At 44.4% G+C, this 16,226-nt stretch overlaps 1 protein-coding gene across 2 annotated transcripts in view; it reads left to right on the top strand.

Moving 5' to 3' along the window:
• Positions 1 to 16,226, top strand: part of LOC115102696 (neurabin-1-like) — a 37,437-nt gene that overhangs the window by 13,567 nt on the left and 7,644 nt on the right. For both annotated transcript variants that reach the window (XM_029623039.2, XM_029622956.2), the window contains exons 3-9: positions 12,898 to 13,030; positions 13,207 to 13,327; positions 13,787 to 13,891; positions 14,374 to 14,506; positions 15,195 to 15,353; positions 15,463 to 15,516; positions 15,741 to 15,970. In XM_029623039.2, the coding sequence (XP_029478899.2) occupies positions 12,898 to 13,030; positions 13,207 to 13,327; positions 13,787 to 13,891; positions 14,374 to 14,506; positions 15,195 to 15,353; positions 15,463 to 15,516; positions 15,741 to 15,970 (935 nt within the window). The remainder of the gene's footprint in view (positions 1 to 12,897; positions 13,031 to 13,206; positions 13,328 to 13,786; positions 13,892 to 14,373; positions 14,507 to 15,194; positions 15,354 to 15,462; positions 15,517 to 15,740; positions 15,971 to 16,226) is intronic.

Here is a 16,226-nt window from a genome sequence, read left to right as displayed (position 1 = left end):
TCTGTTTGTCACAGATACTTAAAAAAAATTTAAGTAGGGGAGTGGATCAGAAAACCAGTCAATAACTGGTGGGACCACCATTTGCCTCATGCAGTACTACATAACTCCTTCGCATAGAGTTGATCAGGCTGTTGATTGTGGCCTGTGGAATGTTGTCCCACTCCTGTTGAATGGCTGTGTGAAGTTGCTGGATAATGGCGGGTACTGCAACATGTTGTCGACCCAGAGCATCCCAAACATGCTCAATGGGTGACATGTCTGAGTATGGAAGAACTGGGATATTTGTGTACAGATCCTTGCGACATGGGGCCGTGCATTATCATGCTGCAACATGAGGTGATGGCGGTGGATGAATGGCACAACAATGGGCCTCAGGATCTCGTCACTGTATCTCTTTGCATTAAATTTGCCATCAATTAAAATGCAATTGTGTTCGTTGTCCGTAGCTTATGCCTGCCCACATCATAACCGCACCGCCACCATGTGGCACTCTGTTTACAACGTTGACACCAGCAAACCGCTCGCCCACACAACGCCATACACGTGGTCTGCGGTTGTGAGGCTGGTTGGACTTATTGTCAAATTCTCTAAAATTACGTTGGAGGTGGCTTATGATACATACATGAACATTAAATTCTCTGGCAATACTTTGGGTGGACATTCCTGGGGTCATTAAGCCAATTGCGCACTCTCTCAACTTGAGACATCTGTGGCATTGTGTAGTGACAAAACTGCACATTTTACAGTGGCCTTTTTATTGTCCCCAGCACAAGGTGTACCTGTGTAATGATCATGCTGTTAAATCAGCTTCTTGATATGCCATATCTGTCAGGTGGATGGATTATCTTGGCAAGGGAGAAATGCTCACTAACAGGGATGTAAACAAATTTGTACACAAAATTTGAGAGAAATAAGTTTTTTGTGTTCATGGAAAATGTCCAGGATCTTTTATTTGAGCTATTTTTGCCCAGTGTAATATAGCTTTGCTTTTAGTGGCACTTCCAAGCGCTTTTGAAACATTTGGTTGCACCCGTCAGTAGAGGTAAGGAAAGGGTTAACCCCTCTGCACATTCGGAATAGTTTTTCTAGGTGTGTCCTAATCTGAGGAAAATCATGGAGTGGTGTGACAGAGCTATGTTCAAACTGAACCACAGGGCTTTACATACAGCACACCCGGCTATGTGTGTCTGCTGGAATTCAGGTTCACCTTGACACCAATGCTATGACCACAGGTTGGAGAATTATAGTAGAGCGGTAACACTCCCAAGTGCCAGGTGTGTTATTATCCTGTTGTAGATACAGTGTAGTACAGAGGTATTATGTATTATGTAGTTAAGCAGTTAATTCACTGTCCAAAGGGGCTGGGGTAACTATTGTTCTGCACTGCACATCGTGGTTTCAGCCCGGGTGGAGTAGACGATTAAGTTAATCATCAGAGAAAAGTAAATGGCAGCAGGAACCAGGATGTGCACCTGCTGCTCACACACTCTGCCCCACCCCCACCACGCTGTCACAGGAAGTACCATGCACTGACTCGGTCAAGTAAACACAGACATTGCCCCTTCTCTCACACACAGGGTGTGGTGGATAAGACTTTTGATAGGGCATTGTAAATAAGAATATGTTAGTCGTTTGCTGGCTAACTTTTGCGTGTACTGCGAACTCCACTCAACATGGATTGGGTTGCAGAGCATTTTATGTCTAGAGTACTTTTTCCTTACTGGCTTAACTATAGTCTCAACTTTCTATACTGTTAGACACTGTACTTTCAGGAGTGTACTGTTCGGTGTATGTAAAGTTGAAGTCTGAAGTGTACATAGACCTTAGCCAAATACATTTAAACTCAGTTTTTCACAATTTCTGACATTTAATCCTAGTAACAATTCCCTGTCTTAGGTCAGTTAGGGTCACCACTTTATTTTAAGAATGTGAAATGTCAGAATAATAGTAGAGAGAATGATTTCTTTCAGCTTTTATTTCTTTCATCACATTCCCAGTGGGTCAGAAGTTTACATACACTCAATTAGTATTTGGTAGCATTGCCTGTAAATTGTTTAATTTAAGTCAAACGTTTCGGGTAGCCTTCCACAAGCTTCCCACAATAAGTTGGGTGAATTTTGGCCCATTCCTCCTGACAGAGCTGGTGTAACTCCTTGCTCGCACACGCCTTTTCAGTTCTGCCCACAAATTGAGGGATTGAGATTGGGATTGAGGTCAAGGCTTTGTGATGGCCACTCCAATACCTTGACTTTGTTGTCCTGAAGCCATTTTGCCACAACTTTGGAAGTATGCTTGGGGTCATTGTCCATTGATCCCATTTGCGAGACCAAGACATCCTGACTGATGTCTTGAGATGTTGCTTCAATATATCCACATAATTTTCCTCCTCATGATGCCATCTATTTTGTAAAGTGCACTAGTCCCTCCTGCAGCAAAGCACCCCCACAACATGATGCTGCCATCGCCGTGCTTCACAGTTGTGATGGTGTTCTTCGGCTTGCAAGCCTCCCCATTTTTCCTCCAAATATAACGATGGGCATTATGGCCAAACAGTTCTATTTTGTTTCATCAGACCAGAGGACATTTCTCCAAAAAGTACAATCTTTGTCCGCATGTGAAGTTACAAACCGTAGTCTGGCTTTTTTATGGTGGTTTTGGAGCAGTGGCATCCTTGATGAGCGGCCCTGAGTTTGAAGGTAGGCCTTGAAATACATCCACAGGTACACCTACAATTTAATCAAATTATGTCAATTAGCCTATCAGAAGCTTCTAAAGCTATGACATAATTTTCTGGAATTTTCCAAGCTGTTTAAAGGCACAGTCAACTTAATGTATGTAAACTTCTGACCCACTGGAATTGTGATACAGTGAATTTTAAGTGAAATAATCTGTCTGTAAACAATTGTTGGAAAAATGACTTGTGTCATGCACAAAGTAGATGCCAAAAATATAGTTTGTTAACAAGAAATTTGCGTAGTGGTTGGAAAAACAAGTTTTAATGACTCCAACCTAAGTGTATGTAAACTTCCGACTTCAACTGTATCGGGAAGGCATCAGCCATCTCTGTCATGTTGTAGGCTGTAACAGCGTTCCTTCGTGCTGACTGTGTAAGGGACAAACGTCTGCCAGTGGTGACGGTATGTTCCCCTCTGTCCCCCTGCTTCTCTCCGTTTGCTTCAACCCACAAGCCCTGAAAAGGAATTCCTCGTACCAGAGGCTGTGTGATTACTCATGTATGTTGTAAAAATCTGAAACGGATCCTTTGTTCACAGCAGTGGGCTGTGCCACTCCTCTCCTTCCCACTTTATTTTCTGTGTGGGAACCCTGGAAAGTGAGTGAGGCTAGATATAGTCCGGGCCCACCACTGTGGTCAGGGGACCTCCAAGAGGGGCTACTCCATACAGCATGATAGAGGCCTCTAGTGGCCAAAAGGGTATATTAGCATGGGCAGCGCCATTGAGGGTTTCCACAATTTTAATGTAGTCAACTGGGTGAGACTTCCAACTTCATTGCCTGACCCCCTCCTGGTGAACCTGTTAGTCATATCCAACCAGGTCATCGGCAGGGATACGCCGATCTTGAAGAAGAAAGTCTCAATGGCGCTGCCCATGCTGTCACAGATGCTATAATGGCACAGATACAAAGTTGAGTCCTCTTTCGCTATTGGCTACTCCCTTCCGTCCCGTCCACAAAGTGTTATGCTTTCCATTTCCTATCTCTGTTTGGTGGCAAAAGGAATGTGTCTGACACACTCCACCTCTCATTTAGCCAGCAGAGAGTTGTACAACTGAATGCATTCAACTGAAATTTGTCTTACGCATTTAAGCCAAACCAGCATAGCCTGAGAAGAGAGTGAGGCCCGGCCAGGATCTGGGCTCTCTCCAGCCACCTGGGCTGGAGACTGGAGGGATGGGCCTGAATACCAATACAGCTGCCTCAATGCTGCCTTTTAAGCTCTTTGGCACAGTGAGAGACTGGCTGGTCTGTGGCTGATTGTGATTGCCTCATACTGTGTTTCATTATGCGATTACAAATAAGTACATCAATAACTTGTGTTTTCAGCGCTGCAGAAGACGAAGTGGTATCAGATACTTTTTAGCCGCACGGCAGGACACAACGAGGTTAATCTGAGTCTGCGGGCCATGTGTAAACAAACCTGCTCAACTCGTCTTTACTTCATGCTCCTTTGATTTTATGTGACCGATCGGCTACATTCAGTCTTATGTTAAATTGTGTTTTTTTATATACATGGGATAAAAGTAGGTGATAACTACAGCAATAATAAATAAATAAATAAATATTTAGATAAAGTGCACAAGTGCTTATTCATACACTCACTCGATAGTGGGACAAACAAATACAATCACAAGAAAATGGTATATCATACACTACAGTTGAGGAACAGTGGGGAAAGTAATTCTGCTTTGAAAGTTGATGAACTTGTAACCTCACTTTTGAGAAAATGCCCTTTGAATGTTTTGGTACACCTACTGGAGAGCTTGTCTTTGTCTTCACCCATTCAGCATTGTTTACAGCATGTTAAGCTTTAGCCCCAACCATCTCTTTAACGATTCACATGTGAGGCTACTGTATGTACTAAACAACCAAAGATTTCAAGACTAAAGGCTGGTTTATACTACTGATGTGTTCGTCAATTTAATCTGGAGTGCCAGAGTGTGCTCTGGGCGTTCATAAACGTAAGTGTGTTGTCAGATTTTCCGTTCGTAAATTCAGAGCGTTCAGCTCCCGGGGCGGTTCAGAGCGCACACTGGACGCTCTGGCTGAGGAGTAGGGTTGATCTGAGCATACTGACCTAACAGCAGTCAAGCACCCAAGCTAACTGACTAACGTTGGCTAGCTTGCTAGCTACTTCCAGACACAAATGAGAGAACAGCTCACTCTGAACATTTTACTTGCCCTAGCAGAGCTGGTTAGGCTGTTTTAATGTTATCCAGAGCATTGGTGACTGCAACTGTGCTGCTGGCAACAATTGAATTACGCTTTTTTGCCAACATTTACTGACACCGGCCGTATTCAACGGCTGTTGAGTGTTTGTAAATTGGTCAGTTATTCTGCGCTCTGGCACATTCAGACGAAAGTGCTCTGAAATCAGAGTAGATAGCCAGAGCAAATTTACCAGCTACGTCTATCAACAGCTGTCGCAGTGACATCATAAACATTCTGTTGAAGTAGTTACTTGCATAATGTATTTTGTTTAGACATGTAGCTAGCTTGCTAAACAATTAACCATAATCCGAACTCATAACGTTACTACCCTGCATGAATCTGCAGGTAGCTAACCAACCAGGTTCAATATTAGCTAGCTAACGTTAGGCTATAACTAGCGAAGCAAATGGCTCTGAGATACAAATAATATTACTACACAGATCATACACGTAATGTTAGCTAGCTGACAGTACACTTTAACTTGAAATGAAAACAACTTTCTGACAAAATTAGAAACGTGAGATATCAGAAAATGTAGCTAGCTAGACTCTCTTACCCATAAATATGGATGGATACTTCTCCTTCTCCGTTATGGTTGCCCCTTAGCTTGAAGATGTAATCCGTAGACAAGTGTGTGTTCTCTTTTCGACCCTGATTGCAAATTTGCAGACAATCTCCTTAGCCATCATACTCTAATTCCACTGATTTCAAAACTCAGTCCTCCAGAAAGTGGAGAACAGCACTTATGCAGTTCTCCGACGTGATTGTTTTCTAAAAAAGCTGCGTTAAAAATGATTACCTACACATACTGACCAGCTCATCTTATAGACAGATGCGTGTCAGATGGTAGACCAATCCAAACTCATCTCTTGGCATTATCTCAGCCAATCATGTCTAGCGGGAAGGTTGCTGTCCTTTTTAGCTAGTCATTTTAACAATTTTATTCTTATTTGTTATTTGTACAAATTTGTTAATAAGGCACATGAAAGTTCACATCTTCCAGAAGGCATTTCTGACAACAAAAAAATGCAGTTTGATAAAATAAAATAAAAATGGTGCTCCTGTGAAGTAGTGACGTGCGAGTCACATATCTGATTCCAAACTGGAATTACGCTGCATTCTATTTTTCTCAGACTCCAAATCACCAAAAACAGGGTTAGGGTATGGCCTCTGTCCCAATTAAACAGCCAGTCAGTATCTTTCTTTTCCAGAGTGATTCATTCATTGTTTATTTCTTCAAAGGTAGAGTTCAAAAGTAGGCCTACCTTGACATAGTTTTTGTTATCCAACCAATGTATATGTTTATCTGGTCCTATGTTTTTTTGTAGAGCATGCTAGCAGGAAATATTGGGCCGATTCTGTGTTCGGTTTATTCAGGACTGAATAACTTGGTGGCATGCTTTCTTTCCTAATTGTATGATCCGCACCAGACCCCTTTCCCGTTCCCACAGCATGTTTTCATTTGTAGCTGCTTACGTAATGTGCTCCTCCCGATCCAGTGCTCTGTGCTCGCTTTTGGTACCCTGGTGGGGTGCTGCATTCTCTGGTTAGTTTCTCTCTCAGCTGCTGACTCATTTCCCACAGTGGTATTTTTGGGGGGGGGGGGATAACAGGAGAGGGGAAAGTTTTGTGTGTGTGTGTGTGTCTACAGCAGCCCTCTATGCTGGTTGAAGGTGGACGACGTGCATTAATCAAGCCAGGCGTGCTGAGAGACGGGCTTTCACAAGACGTGGAGAAAGAGAACATATGAAGCAGATGGCACTATGGCTTACCAAGCCACTTCACAGCTTCTGCCACCCCATTAAAGATTTAGAGGCACAACAACAAAAAAATAATGCTACATTAATTGCCAAGCTTTCAGCCAAGTAGTCAAAGGAAATGCAGTGAGCTTGACCAATTGATTTTGAATCTGCTTGTCCTGGTCGGTGTAGGCTCAGTGATGTTCACTGAAAGTTGGGCTTCCAGAATTGGAACCAATGGTGACCCGTACCTGCCCAACCACCAGACCTGCACACAGAGATAAAGGTAACTGGGGGTTTCACATGGTAACTGGAGATCGGTGATAACAACAGCAAGCTGTGTGGGTTTTTTTTCTCTTCGGGGCTAATAAAGAGATTTGATTTCTGAGTCTTTTTCTTGTGTCTACCACACAAGACAGTGCTTGAGTGATTAGGTTTCAGCCGCAAGAGAAAGGAACGTTGTTCCGAATAGCTGGAGGTATTCCATGGCAACAGGAAAGTCGGTACAGAAAAAGTGCCAGGGAAGAAGCCAAGCAAAACCACTTCAGTGCTGCAGAGTCCAACTGAAGCCTGGGAATCATCAGTGAGTTCCCTCCGTTCCACAGTTACATTTTCTATTACGTTTTCTCCACCTAATTACTGTAAACCCCCAAAACCAAGCCTTTTTCATCTTTTAATGACATTTTCTGTCTGCTTTCGTTTTTATTGATTTGTTTGGATTTGAACTGGCTATTAAATCCCCAAACTGATCTGCCTGGTTATTCATGTAAATACGGACGTTTGTAGAGCACACTGTTCTCAACCTTTTTGTAAATGTGTGTGTGTGTGTGTGTGTCAGATAAACCAAGGACTGATGTGCTTTGACTGAACTGTTTTCATTTGAAATACCAGAGAACATTTGTACGCCCTGTATTATTTGGCACTCTAATCCGAATCCTTCATGAGATGGCCTTGCCTTTGAGGAGGACAGGATAGTGTTCAGCTAAAACTAAATTATACCCAGAGACACGGTCGAAAGCTAGCTCTACCTCTGATAAGATGACGAGGAGAATAGAGCTGGGCTTCTAGGAGAGGGATGAGGCTTCATATATGGCATTCTTCCATTCACCACAAAATTGCAGTAGTGTGTACACACCCTTTTTGGTTTCCAATCTGTTTACACTAGGAATGTTCACGTGAGAAACCCATAGTAGTCTACACAGAGACCGGCGGGTGTCGGAGACGACCGACCGCCTGGCCTGCCTGGATCCTCAAGTCCAGACACGCTCCTGGGATCCGGACCTCGGGGCTGTGGAAATGTGTACTGGATTACACCGTGCAGCCTTCTCACTACGACTCCAGCCAAGCTTCCAAACGAAACCCGGTTCTAATCCTATAGCCTTGCTCTCACTCCCACTCTGCCAGCCCCGAGCAGACGGCAACCTCCTGTTTCTCTCTGAGGACGGCGTGCTTTAATCTCCCGGACCATACATTCGCACCGCTCGCGACATCTGGGGAGCACTCGAGAGATCACAACGGCCATGAACCGCCATGGAGAGAGAGAGAGGATAAGTCTCTCCCAGTTAGACGTCTAACTTCCCAAACCATGGACGGTCAGTTGATGCCAGGCTTTACGTCTATCTTCTGGAGAATAACTGAGCCCGTTTTTGTTTGTCTCTGGTATTCTCTACTCGATTTAAAGTGCTCTGACTGGAACAGTGGGCCCCTCTTTTCTGAGCCCTTCATTGAGTTGTAATAACATGGTGAGGTCATTGGGTAGGGTCCAGACACTGTGGATGCATGAGGTAACAACTGCTCTGTCCATGTATGGAGAGCACTGTTTCAGTGAGGTCACACTTGAAGCTGACCCCATGCCTTAGAAATGAGGGAGAACAGAATCCACACTAGACTGAGTTCATTCCTTTGGCTTTGACAGTTGTAGACTCGTCAGCATTCCTTTTTCTTTTTAAACCCAAACAAATCTGCAGTTTCCTGGAGTTCTTGACACAGGATGTCTGAAAAAAAATCAAAGCCCGAAGAGCTCCATCCCTGTGATCAGTAGAGCTTACTGTGTTACTGGTGATGTCCCAGAGCAGACCTATGCTCATCTGTAAAAAGCAGCTTTGAATTCCCATCTGGCTGCACTGCTTGCTCTGGCTCTGTCTCTCTGGCTGGATATCACATTGTGACTGAGGAGGAGACGACATGCCATAAAGGCCTTGGAGCCCACAGCCCAGGCTGCTTTAGATGGGTCGGATACATACACTACATGACCAAAAGTATGTGGACACCTGCTCATCGAACATCTCATTACAAAATCATGGGCATTAATGTGGAGTTGGTCCCCCCTTTTTGCTGCTATAACCGCCGCCATTCTTCTGGGAAGGCTTTTCACTAGATGTTGGAACAATGCTGTGGGGACTTGCTTCCATTCAGCCACGAGCATTAGTGAGGTCACGCACTGATTTTGGGCGATTTTGGCCTGGCTCGCAGTCGGCGTTCCAATTCATCCCAAAGGTGTTTGATGGGGTTGAGGTCAGGACTCTGTGCAGGCCAGTCAAGTTCTTCCACACTGATCTCACAAACCATTTCTGTATGGACCTCACTTTGTGCACGGGGGGCATTGTCATGCTGAAACAGGAAAAGACCTTCCCCAAACTGTTGCCACAATGTTGGAAGTACAGAATCGTCTGAAAGGTAATTGTATGCTGTACCGTTAAATACCCCTTTACTGGAACTAAGGGGCCTAGCCCGAACCATGAAAGGCAGTCCCAGATCCTCCTCCACCAAACTTTACAGTTGGCACTATGCATTTGGGCAGGTAGGGGTTTCCTGACATCCGCCAAACCCAGATTCCCAAAATACTTACATTTTAATATAGAATATTCCAGTACATACTATATACTATAATTCTGGAGTAAACTGTAGTATACTGTAGAATACTATACTACACACTCTAGTATCCATCGATCATGTGTAGTACTTACTATAGAATGTTGTAGTATATTGTAGAATACTATAGCATATACTACAGTATTATCCGGCGGGAAAAACACTAGCAAATACTACAGGAAGGTCTGCAAAACATGACACTTTTTTTAAACTATAGTAAATACTAGAGTATTTAATTTGCATATACCCTGCCCATTTCCCTCCCCATATCCCATTTGTGCCATAAGTAAGAAACCTACATGCCATGTATAGACCATATTTTGTTCAGTACAGGTTATAGAGCAGAATCTCTGAACTATCTGTTCAGACCCCAGTCCTACCTACCTACCGACCGACCTACAGTTTATGGAAACTTTGCTATTTTAGTGTTTCTCCGGGAGGTTTCACTTCTATGTCAAAGATAATGCAACAAAAACACTATAGTAAATACTACAGTAATATCTGCAGAAACACTGCAGTATACTACAATCTGCAAAAACACTACACTGATTACTATAGTGTGTATATATATATACTACATTTTTCGTTTACTACACTATTTATACTATGGTTAACTGTAAATACTACAGTAAAGTCTACAAAAACTCTACAGTAAATACTTTAGTATTTATACCATAGTATGCTATGTTTGATTTAATCATAGAAATGGCCAACCTGCAATGAAACCTGGCAGAGAGCAGAAGATTGGGGACTGAATACAGGCTTTCTGTCCGCTGTTCATGTTATCTCTTCATTTTAGTACTGAGGATTACCACCTGTTTCCACAGAGCATTGCTCTTTGCCACATCCATTCCTCTTTTCCTCCCAGCTGTGGCCTACTTTCTCGCGGGCGTTCTTTGCCTGCCATACTGTGTGTGCAACTAGGGTCCTAACAAGAAATCGGCCACATCGTCGGTGAACTGAGACTGAACCAGCCTGCTATGTTATGTCTGCTCAAATCATAGGTTCTTTAAACCTTAATGAAATCCCTGGAACAGTGCGTCTTTGTGCATACGGGCATTTGTATGCCTCAGCGCGTCTGTTTGCTGTAAACTGGTGAGACACTGAGCTACCTCACTGTCTGAAAAATAACAGAGACAGAGGCTTCTTTCACTGGTAATACAAAGGGTGAACAACTGTTGATGGTACTGGGAGCACTGTTTTGTTTTTATTGATAACTAATGAAGAAGGGTTAGAGTTTCAGACCTCAAGGCCTAGTCTGCTTCATATTTATTGAAACTCATAACCACAGTAGAGACTGATAAATACAATAGTTTTAAGCAGAACAGGCCTATTTTAGAGAATATCACTCGTTTTATGAGTACAGACAGACAGAAAATGTGTCTGGCCCTTATTACAGAGAAACTTTCATGAAGTAAATAAAAAATAATTGAAAACCAAATGTTTTTGGCTTAGTTAGAATGAAACGCCAATTCTGGTCTTCATTTTAAGTTTGTTGCAGAAGTCATATACTTTTAGTAGTAAATCTAGCCTATTTTGCCCCTAGCGGTTCAATTCTACCATTGAAATTGTGATGTAGAGGCACCTACGTCATCTCAAGGGAGGGGTTCGACATGAAATACACTCTCTTCTAGATGTGCTGGGTGGTACCACCTCAAAGCTTACTATAAAAGCTGGTGACAGCACAACTTATTTGGTAATGGTCTTGGTAAGTGAAGTGTGCCAATATATTTAGCATGACGCTTCCTTGACTAGACAACTGACGTTACACACAATTCAAAAGGCAGTAGGGCACATTGCCGCATATGACCACATTGAAATGTTTTTGCTTGCCGTTTCTTACAGTGCATTCTGGGAAAGTATTCAGACCTTTTCCCTTTTTCCACATTTTGTTACTTTACAGCCGTATTCTAAAATGGACTAAATGTAACTTTTTTTCCCTCGTCAATCTACACACAATAGCCCATAATGACAAAGCGAAAATGTATTAAAAATACAGACATACCTTATTTACATAAGTATTCAGACCCTTTGCTATGAGAATCGTCACTGAGATCCTGTTTCCATTGATCATCCTTGAGCTGTTTTTATAACTTGATTGGAGTCCAGCTGTGGTAAATTCAGTTGATTGGACATGATTTGGAAAGGCACACACCTGTCTATATAACATCCCACAGTTGACAGTGCATGTCAGAGCAAAAAAACAAACAATGAGGTTGAAGGAATTGGCCTCCATCATTCTTCAATGGAAGTTTGGAACCACCAAGACTCTTCCTAGAGCTGGCCACCCGGCCAAACTGAGCAATCGGGGAGAAAGGCCTTTGTCAGGGAGGTGACCAAGAACCCGATGGTCACTCTGACAGAGCTCCAGAGTTCCTCTGTGGAGATGGGAGAACCATCCAGAAGGACAACCATCTCTGCAGCACTCCACCAATCAGGACTTATGGTAGAGTGGCCAGATGGAAGCCACTCCACAGTAAATTGACAGCCCGCTTGGAGTTTGCCAAAAGTCACCTAAAGACTCTCTCAGACCATGAGAAACAATATTCTCTCGTCTGATGAAACCAAGATTGAACTATTTGGCCTGAATGCCAAGTGTCACATCTGGACGAAACCTGCCACCGTCCCTACGGTGCTTCATGGTGGTGGCAGCATCATGCTGTGGGGGTGTTTTTAAGCGACAGGAACTGGGAGACTAGTCAGGATCGAGGCAAAGATGAACGGAGCAAAGTACAGATATCCTTGATGTAAACCTTCTCCAGAGTGCTCAGGACCTCCGACTGAGGACTGGGGTTTTATACAGTACCCAAGACCATTCTGTGGTCTTGGGTACTGTTTTTCCCATTGGGGAAAAAGAGCTACTGCGTAAATACTGCAATGAGGGTTGGATCGAATTGAGCCACTAATCTTAATATTCAAGGTGACGATTGCACTTTTCTTCCCACCACAATACCGCAATAAATATGAGTCCACATTTCAGATTTATTTGGCATCCAATGGAGGATTCAAACTCACACCGCAAGTGGCAATAGATGTCAGGAACGCTTTACCGCTGTGAGCTAACTAGCTGTCCAGAGCCGTATTTGTTTGTGATGCACATAATTGTATTATCGGAGTGAGAAAGTGTTGGGATCAGGTACAACTATGTTTACCCACCGCCAAAATGAATATTTAAGACCAATTCTCACCTGAATGCATTTATTTAAATTTTTTAAAGGGGTTTTTTAAAGGGGCTGAAATTTGGGTTGAGAGTTAACCTTTTTAAGTCCATTGCTTGTTGTGTGGGGACACTGTGGTGAGCCTAGTTGTAAGACCTCTTGTGCTTGCTTCCACACTGCAGGTGTTCAGCACCTACTCTAACGAGGAATACGACCGGCGCAACGATGAGGTGGACCCCGTGGCGGCGTCGGCTGAGTACGAGCTGGAGAAGAGGGTGGAGAAGATGGACGTGTTCCCCGTGGAAATTGAAAAGGGTCCGTGTTCTCTGCATTTCATCTTTCCTTTATTAACCCAAGTGTCTCTGAGTACGATTTGAGATGTTCCTTTTTACAAGGCCGCCCTGGCAAAGAGCAGCATCCTCATCACAGTTGTCCAGAGAATGGAGTCCCACCCATCCATTCTAACTCCCCATCCTTGTTTTGTCCCACAGGAGATAACGGCCTGGGCATCAGTATCATAGGGATGGGAGTGGGAGCTGACCAGGGCCTGGAGAAACTGGGAATCTTTGTGAAGACCATAACAGAGCGCGGAGCGGCTGAACGGGATGGCAGGTGATGCCCCACCCCCTGGGGGAACGCGTTGCACTCTACCGTGCTTAACAGAAGCATTCACATTTTAACCATGTTTTAACCTTGGCAGTTCAAATGTGTGGTACCGTAGACACCTGGAACTGTCTGTGGATGCATTACAGAGCCATCTCGATGGTCCACAACACTGTGGGGATGTGAAAGGGTACAAATGCTTCATTTCCCCAATGGTCTTCAGACACCATTTCTAAGCAACTGGCTGTATTTATAACCCTGTAAGGCAGCGAAAGAAAATAGCTCCTTCCGCTTCCCAGGGAATCTGGCCTTATGTTGCGCTGCCAGCTGGAAGAATTTGTTCGCTGAAAAAAGAAAAAGGAAAGGCGTTATTACTACGACGTGGTTCCAGGGCACCCTTGTCGATTACACGCCCTCTGTCCAACATCTACGCGTTGCCTTACGATGACCTGTTGTCCTTTCCCCTAGGATCCAGGTGAATGACCAGATAGTGGAGGTGGACGGGATCAGTCTGGTGGGAGTGACTCAGCTGTTTGCTGCTACAGTCCTGAAGAACACGAAAGGAACGGTCAGGTGAGCTCAGTCCAGCTTCAGTAGTACCCCCCCCCCCCCCCCTTGCGTTCTGAGATGAAACGTGTGGCCGTCCGGTAGCCTACCAGTGAATGACCTCATAGCTATCGTTTTAAAGTTGTTCGGGTATGACTGGAGGAAAATAAATATCCTTGAGAGATGTTGAAAGAGTAAATGGGTTTGTTTTTATTATTGTATACTGAGTGTGCCTCAAGCCTACACAAAGAGAGCAGGCCCACATAGGGCGCAGGTGAATGATTCACCGTAGGCAAACGACACGTTATCACTCTAGGAAAAGTTCAATAAACAGGTTTAATCCATTTTGCCTGACATTTACACTGACTCTTATCAGCATGAGTCAGCTATTATGATTGGAACTAAATTGGTATGCCAAGGCTTAGAGCAAAGGGAATGTCATCGACCAGCCAGGCATCTGCTGGTACTACCCCTCTTCACGCTGACCCACCACGCTCTCACACAAACAGCTTTCTGATTGGCCGGGAGAAGCCGGGGACACAGAGCGAGGTGGCGCGTCTGATCAGCGAGACTCTGGAGCAGGAGAAGAGCCAGCAGGAGCAGCAGCACCGGGACGACCCCTACGAACAGTCCACCGAGGAGGTGAGTCACCTGGGCGGCCTCACCCAACCCTGGCCCTATGGTTAGCCCAGTCCAGTCGTCACTCCAGCAGGGAAGGTAGCAGTGAATAAGCATGGTGTGTTGTCACCCTGGGGCTGTGTGTGGGGGGGGGTCTGGCTGCTGGAGCCTGGTGGAATTGTGCAATGTTTGCTTTTCAAAAGCACAAGCAACAACAAGCCTTTATTTATAGAGGAACTGAGCACAGAGAGGTAGGGCTCCTGGAAAAGCAAGAAAAAGCTTAAGCCTATTGAATCTCTTAAAAGGTGATAAAACATGTCCCGTTGTGGAACATATTTCATACGCGTGCATCTACTTCAATACTGGGCTACTCGTGTACAAGGAGCTGTGTGGTTGGTGGTGGGTGACAAAATGGGCAGATATTTAATTATTTCTGTGTAGGTATGCAAGTCAATGAGCTGTGTGGGGATTTATGCAGTGTTTTTCCCTGTGTTGCCTCATGTTTGGGGTGTGATGGAACATGTTGACGCAGAGATGAGTTTCCTTCTGACATAGGCCTCCCGCTTGGCTCTCCTGCAGGATGTCACGGTAACACCGGGATATGATGTAGTGATTACCCATACCTCCCCGCTGGGCGCCGAGCCGCAGGGCGCCACGTGGGCGTGGCTAGGCGACTGGCCGTGTGATGTGGTTGTGGTTGGTTATGTTTCAGGAGGAGCACTACGAGGAGGAAGACGGCGAGGAGGAAGATATGCTAAGGTCTAGTTTCTCTGGCGGAAGGACGGTGGAGGTGTTTGACCCGCCGGAGACAGAGGCCATGTTCATGCCCTTCAACATGGACTCCACGCAGATGGGCTTAAAATTCCAGGAGGTATTTCACCTGATAGAATTACCACCGCTTTATATTATGGCGGATGTGTAAATGCTTGTGTGAAGTGTGCTTGTTTTTGTTACTGAAATGGTTTCTCTCTTTACCCTAGCTCCAACTGAAACACAGCTTAGGAACAGCGGCAATAAGCCAACTGAAGGAAAAGGTATGTACATCTGAAGGGCAAGCTACTGTTTCATAAACATGAGTACATATGGGTCAATGCATGGAGCGCAATCTGTCGCCCCGGCCGGTGACCAACCCGTAATTGTCGTCTTGTCTGTCTCATCTGACTGACCGTAATGATTTTTGAATACATCGATTGTACTAGTAGATGAGAAGCCCTTAGATTTAGGTACTAAAAAAATACATTTCACTCTTCCTCTACAGTTAAGGGCGTCCGAGGAGGACAAAGCATCCAGGGAGACGAGAGTGGCTGAGTTGGAGCAGAAGATTGAGAGCAGCAATGAGAAAATGTTGAATCTGGAAGGGTACTGGCTAGAAGCCCAGGCTCTGTGTAAAACTGTCAACGAGCACCTGTCTGAGAGCCAGAGCCAGTACGAGACGCTGGACAAGAAATACAACAAGGCCAAGAAACTTCTCAAAGACTACCAGCAGAAGTGAGTTGAGTTCACTTGGGGTCAAGTTATTTAGAAGTGCAGTTATTTCGAAGTCTCGACTTGTGTTGACCTGTGCTTCCCTCATTCTGAACAAGCTGAAGGCATTCTTCCTCTATGCTGAGTCATGTTGTGTAAAAAGTACAGTACAGTGCATTTGGAAACTATTCAGACCCCTTGACTTTTTCCACATTTTGTCACGTTACAGCCTCATTCTCAAATGGATTAAATCGTTTTCTCCCCCTCATCAATCTACACA

The sequence above is a fragment of the Oncorhynchus nerka genome, linkage group LG1 (genome assembly GCF_034236695.1).
Source record: "Oncorhynchus nerka isolate Pitt River linkage group LG1, Oner_Uvic_2.0, whole genome shotgun sequence".
NCBI classification, from domain to species: domain Eukaryota; kingdom Metazoa; phylum Chordata; class Actinopteri; order Salmoniformes; family Salmonidae; genus Oncorhynchus; species Oncorhynchus nerka.
This window is presented reverse-complemented; position numbering and strand designations above follow the sequence as displayed.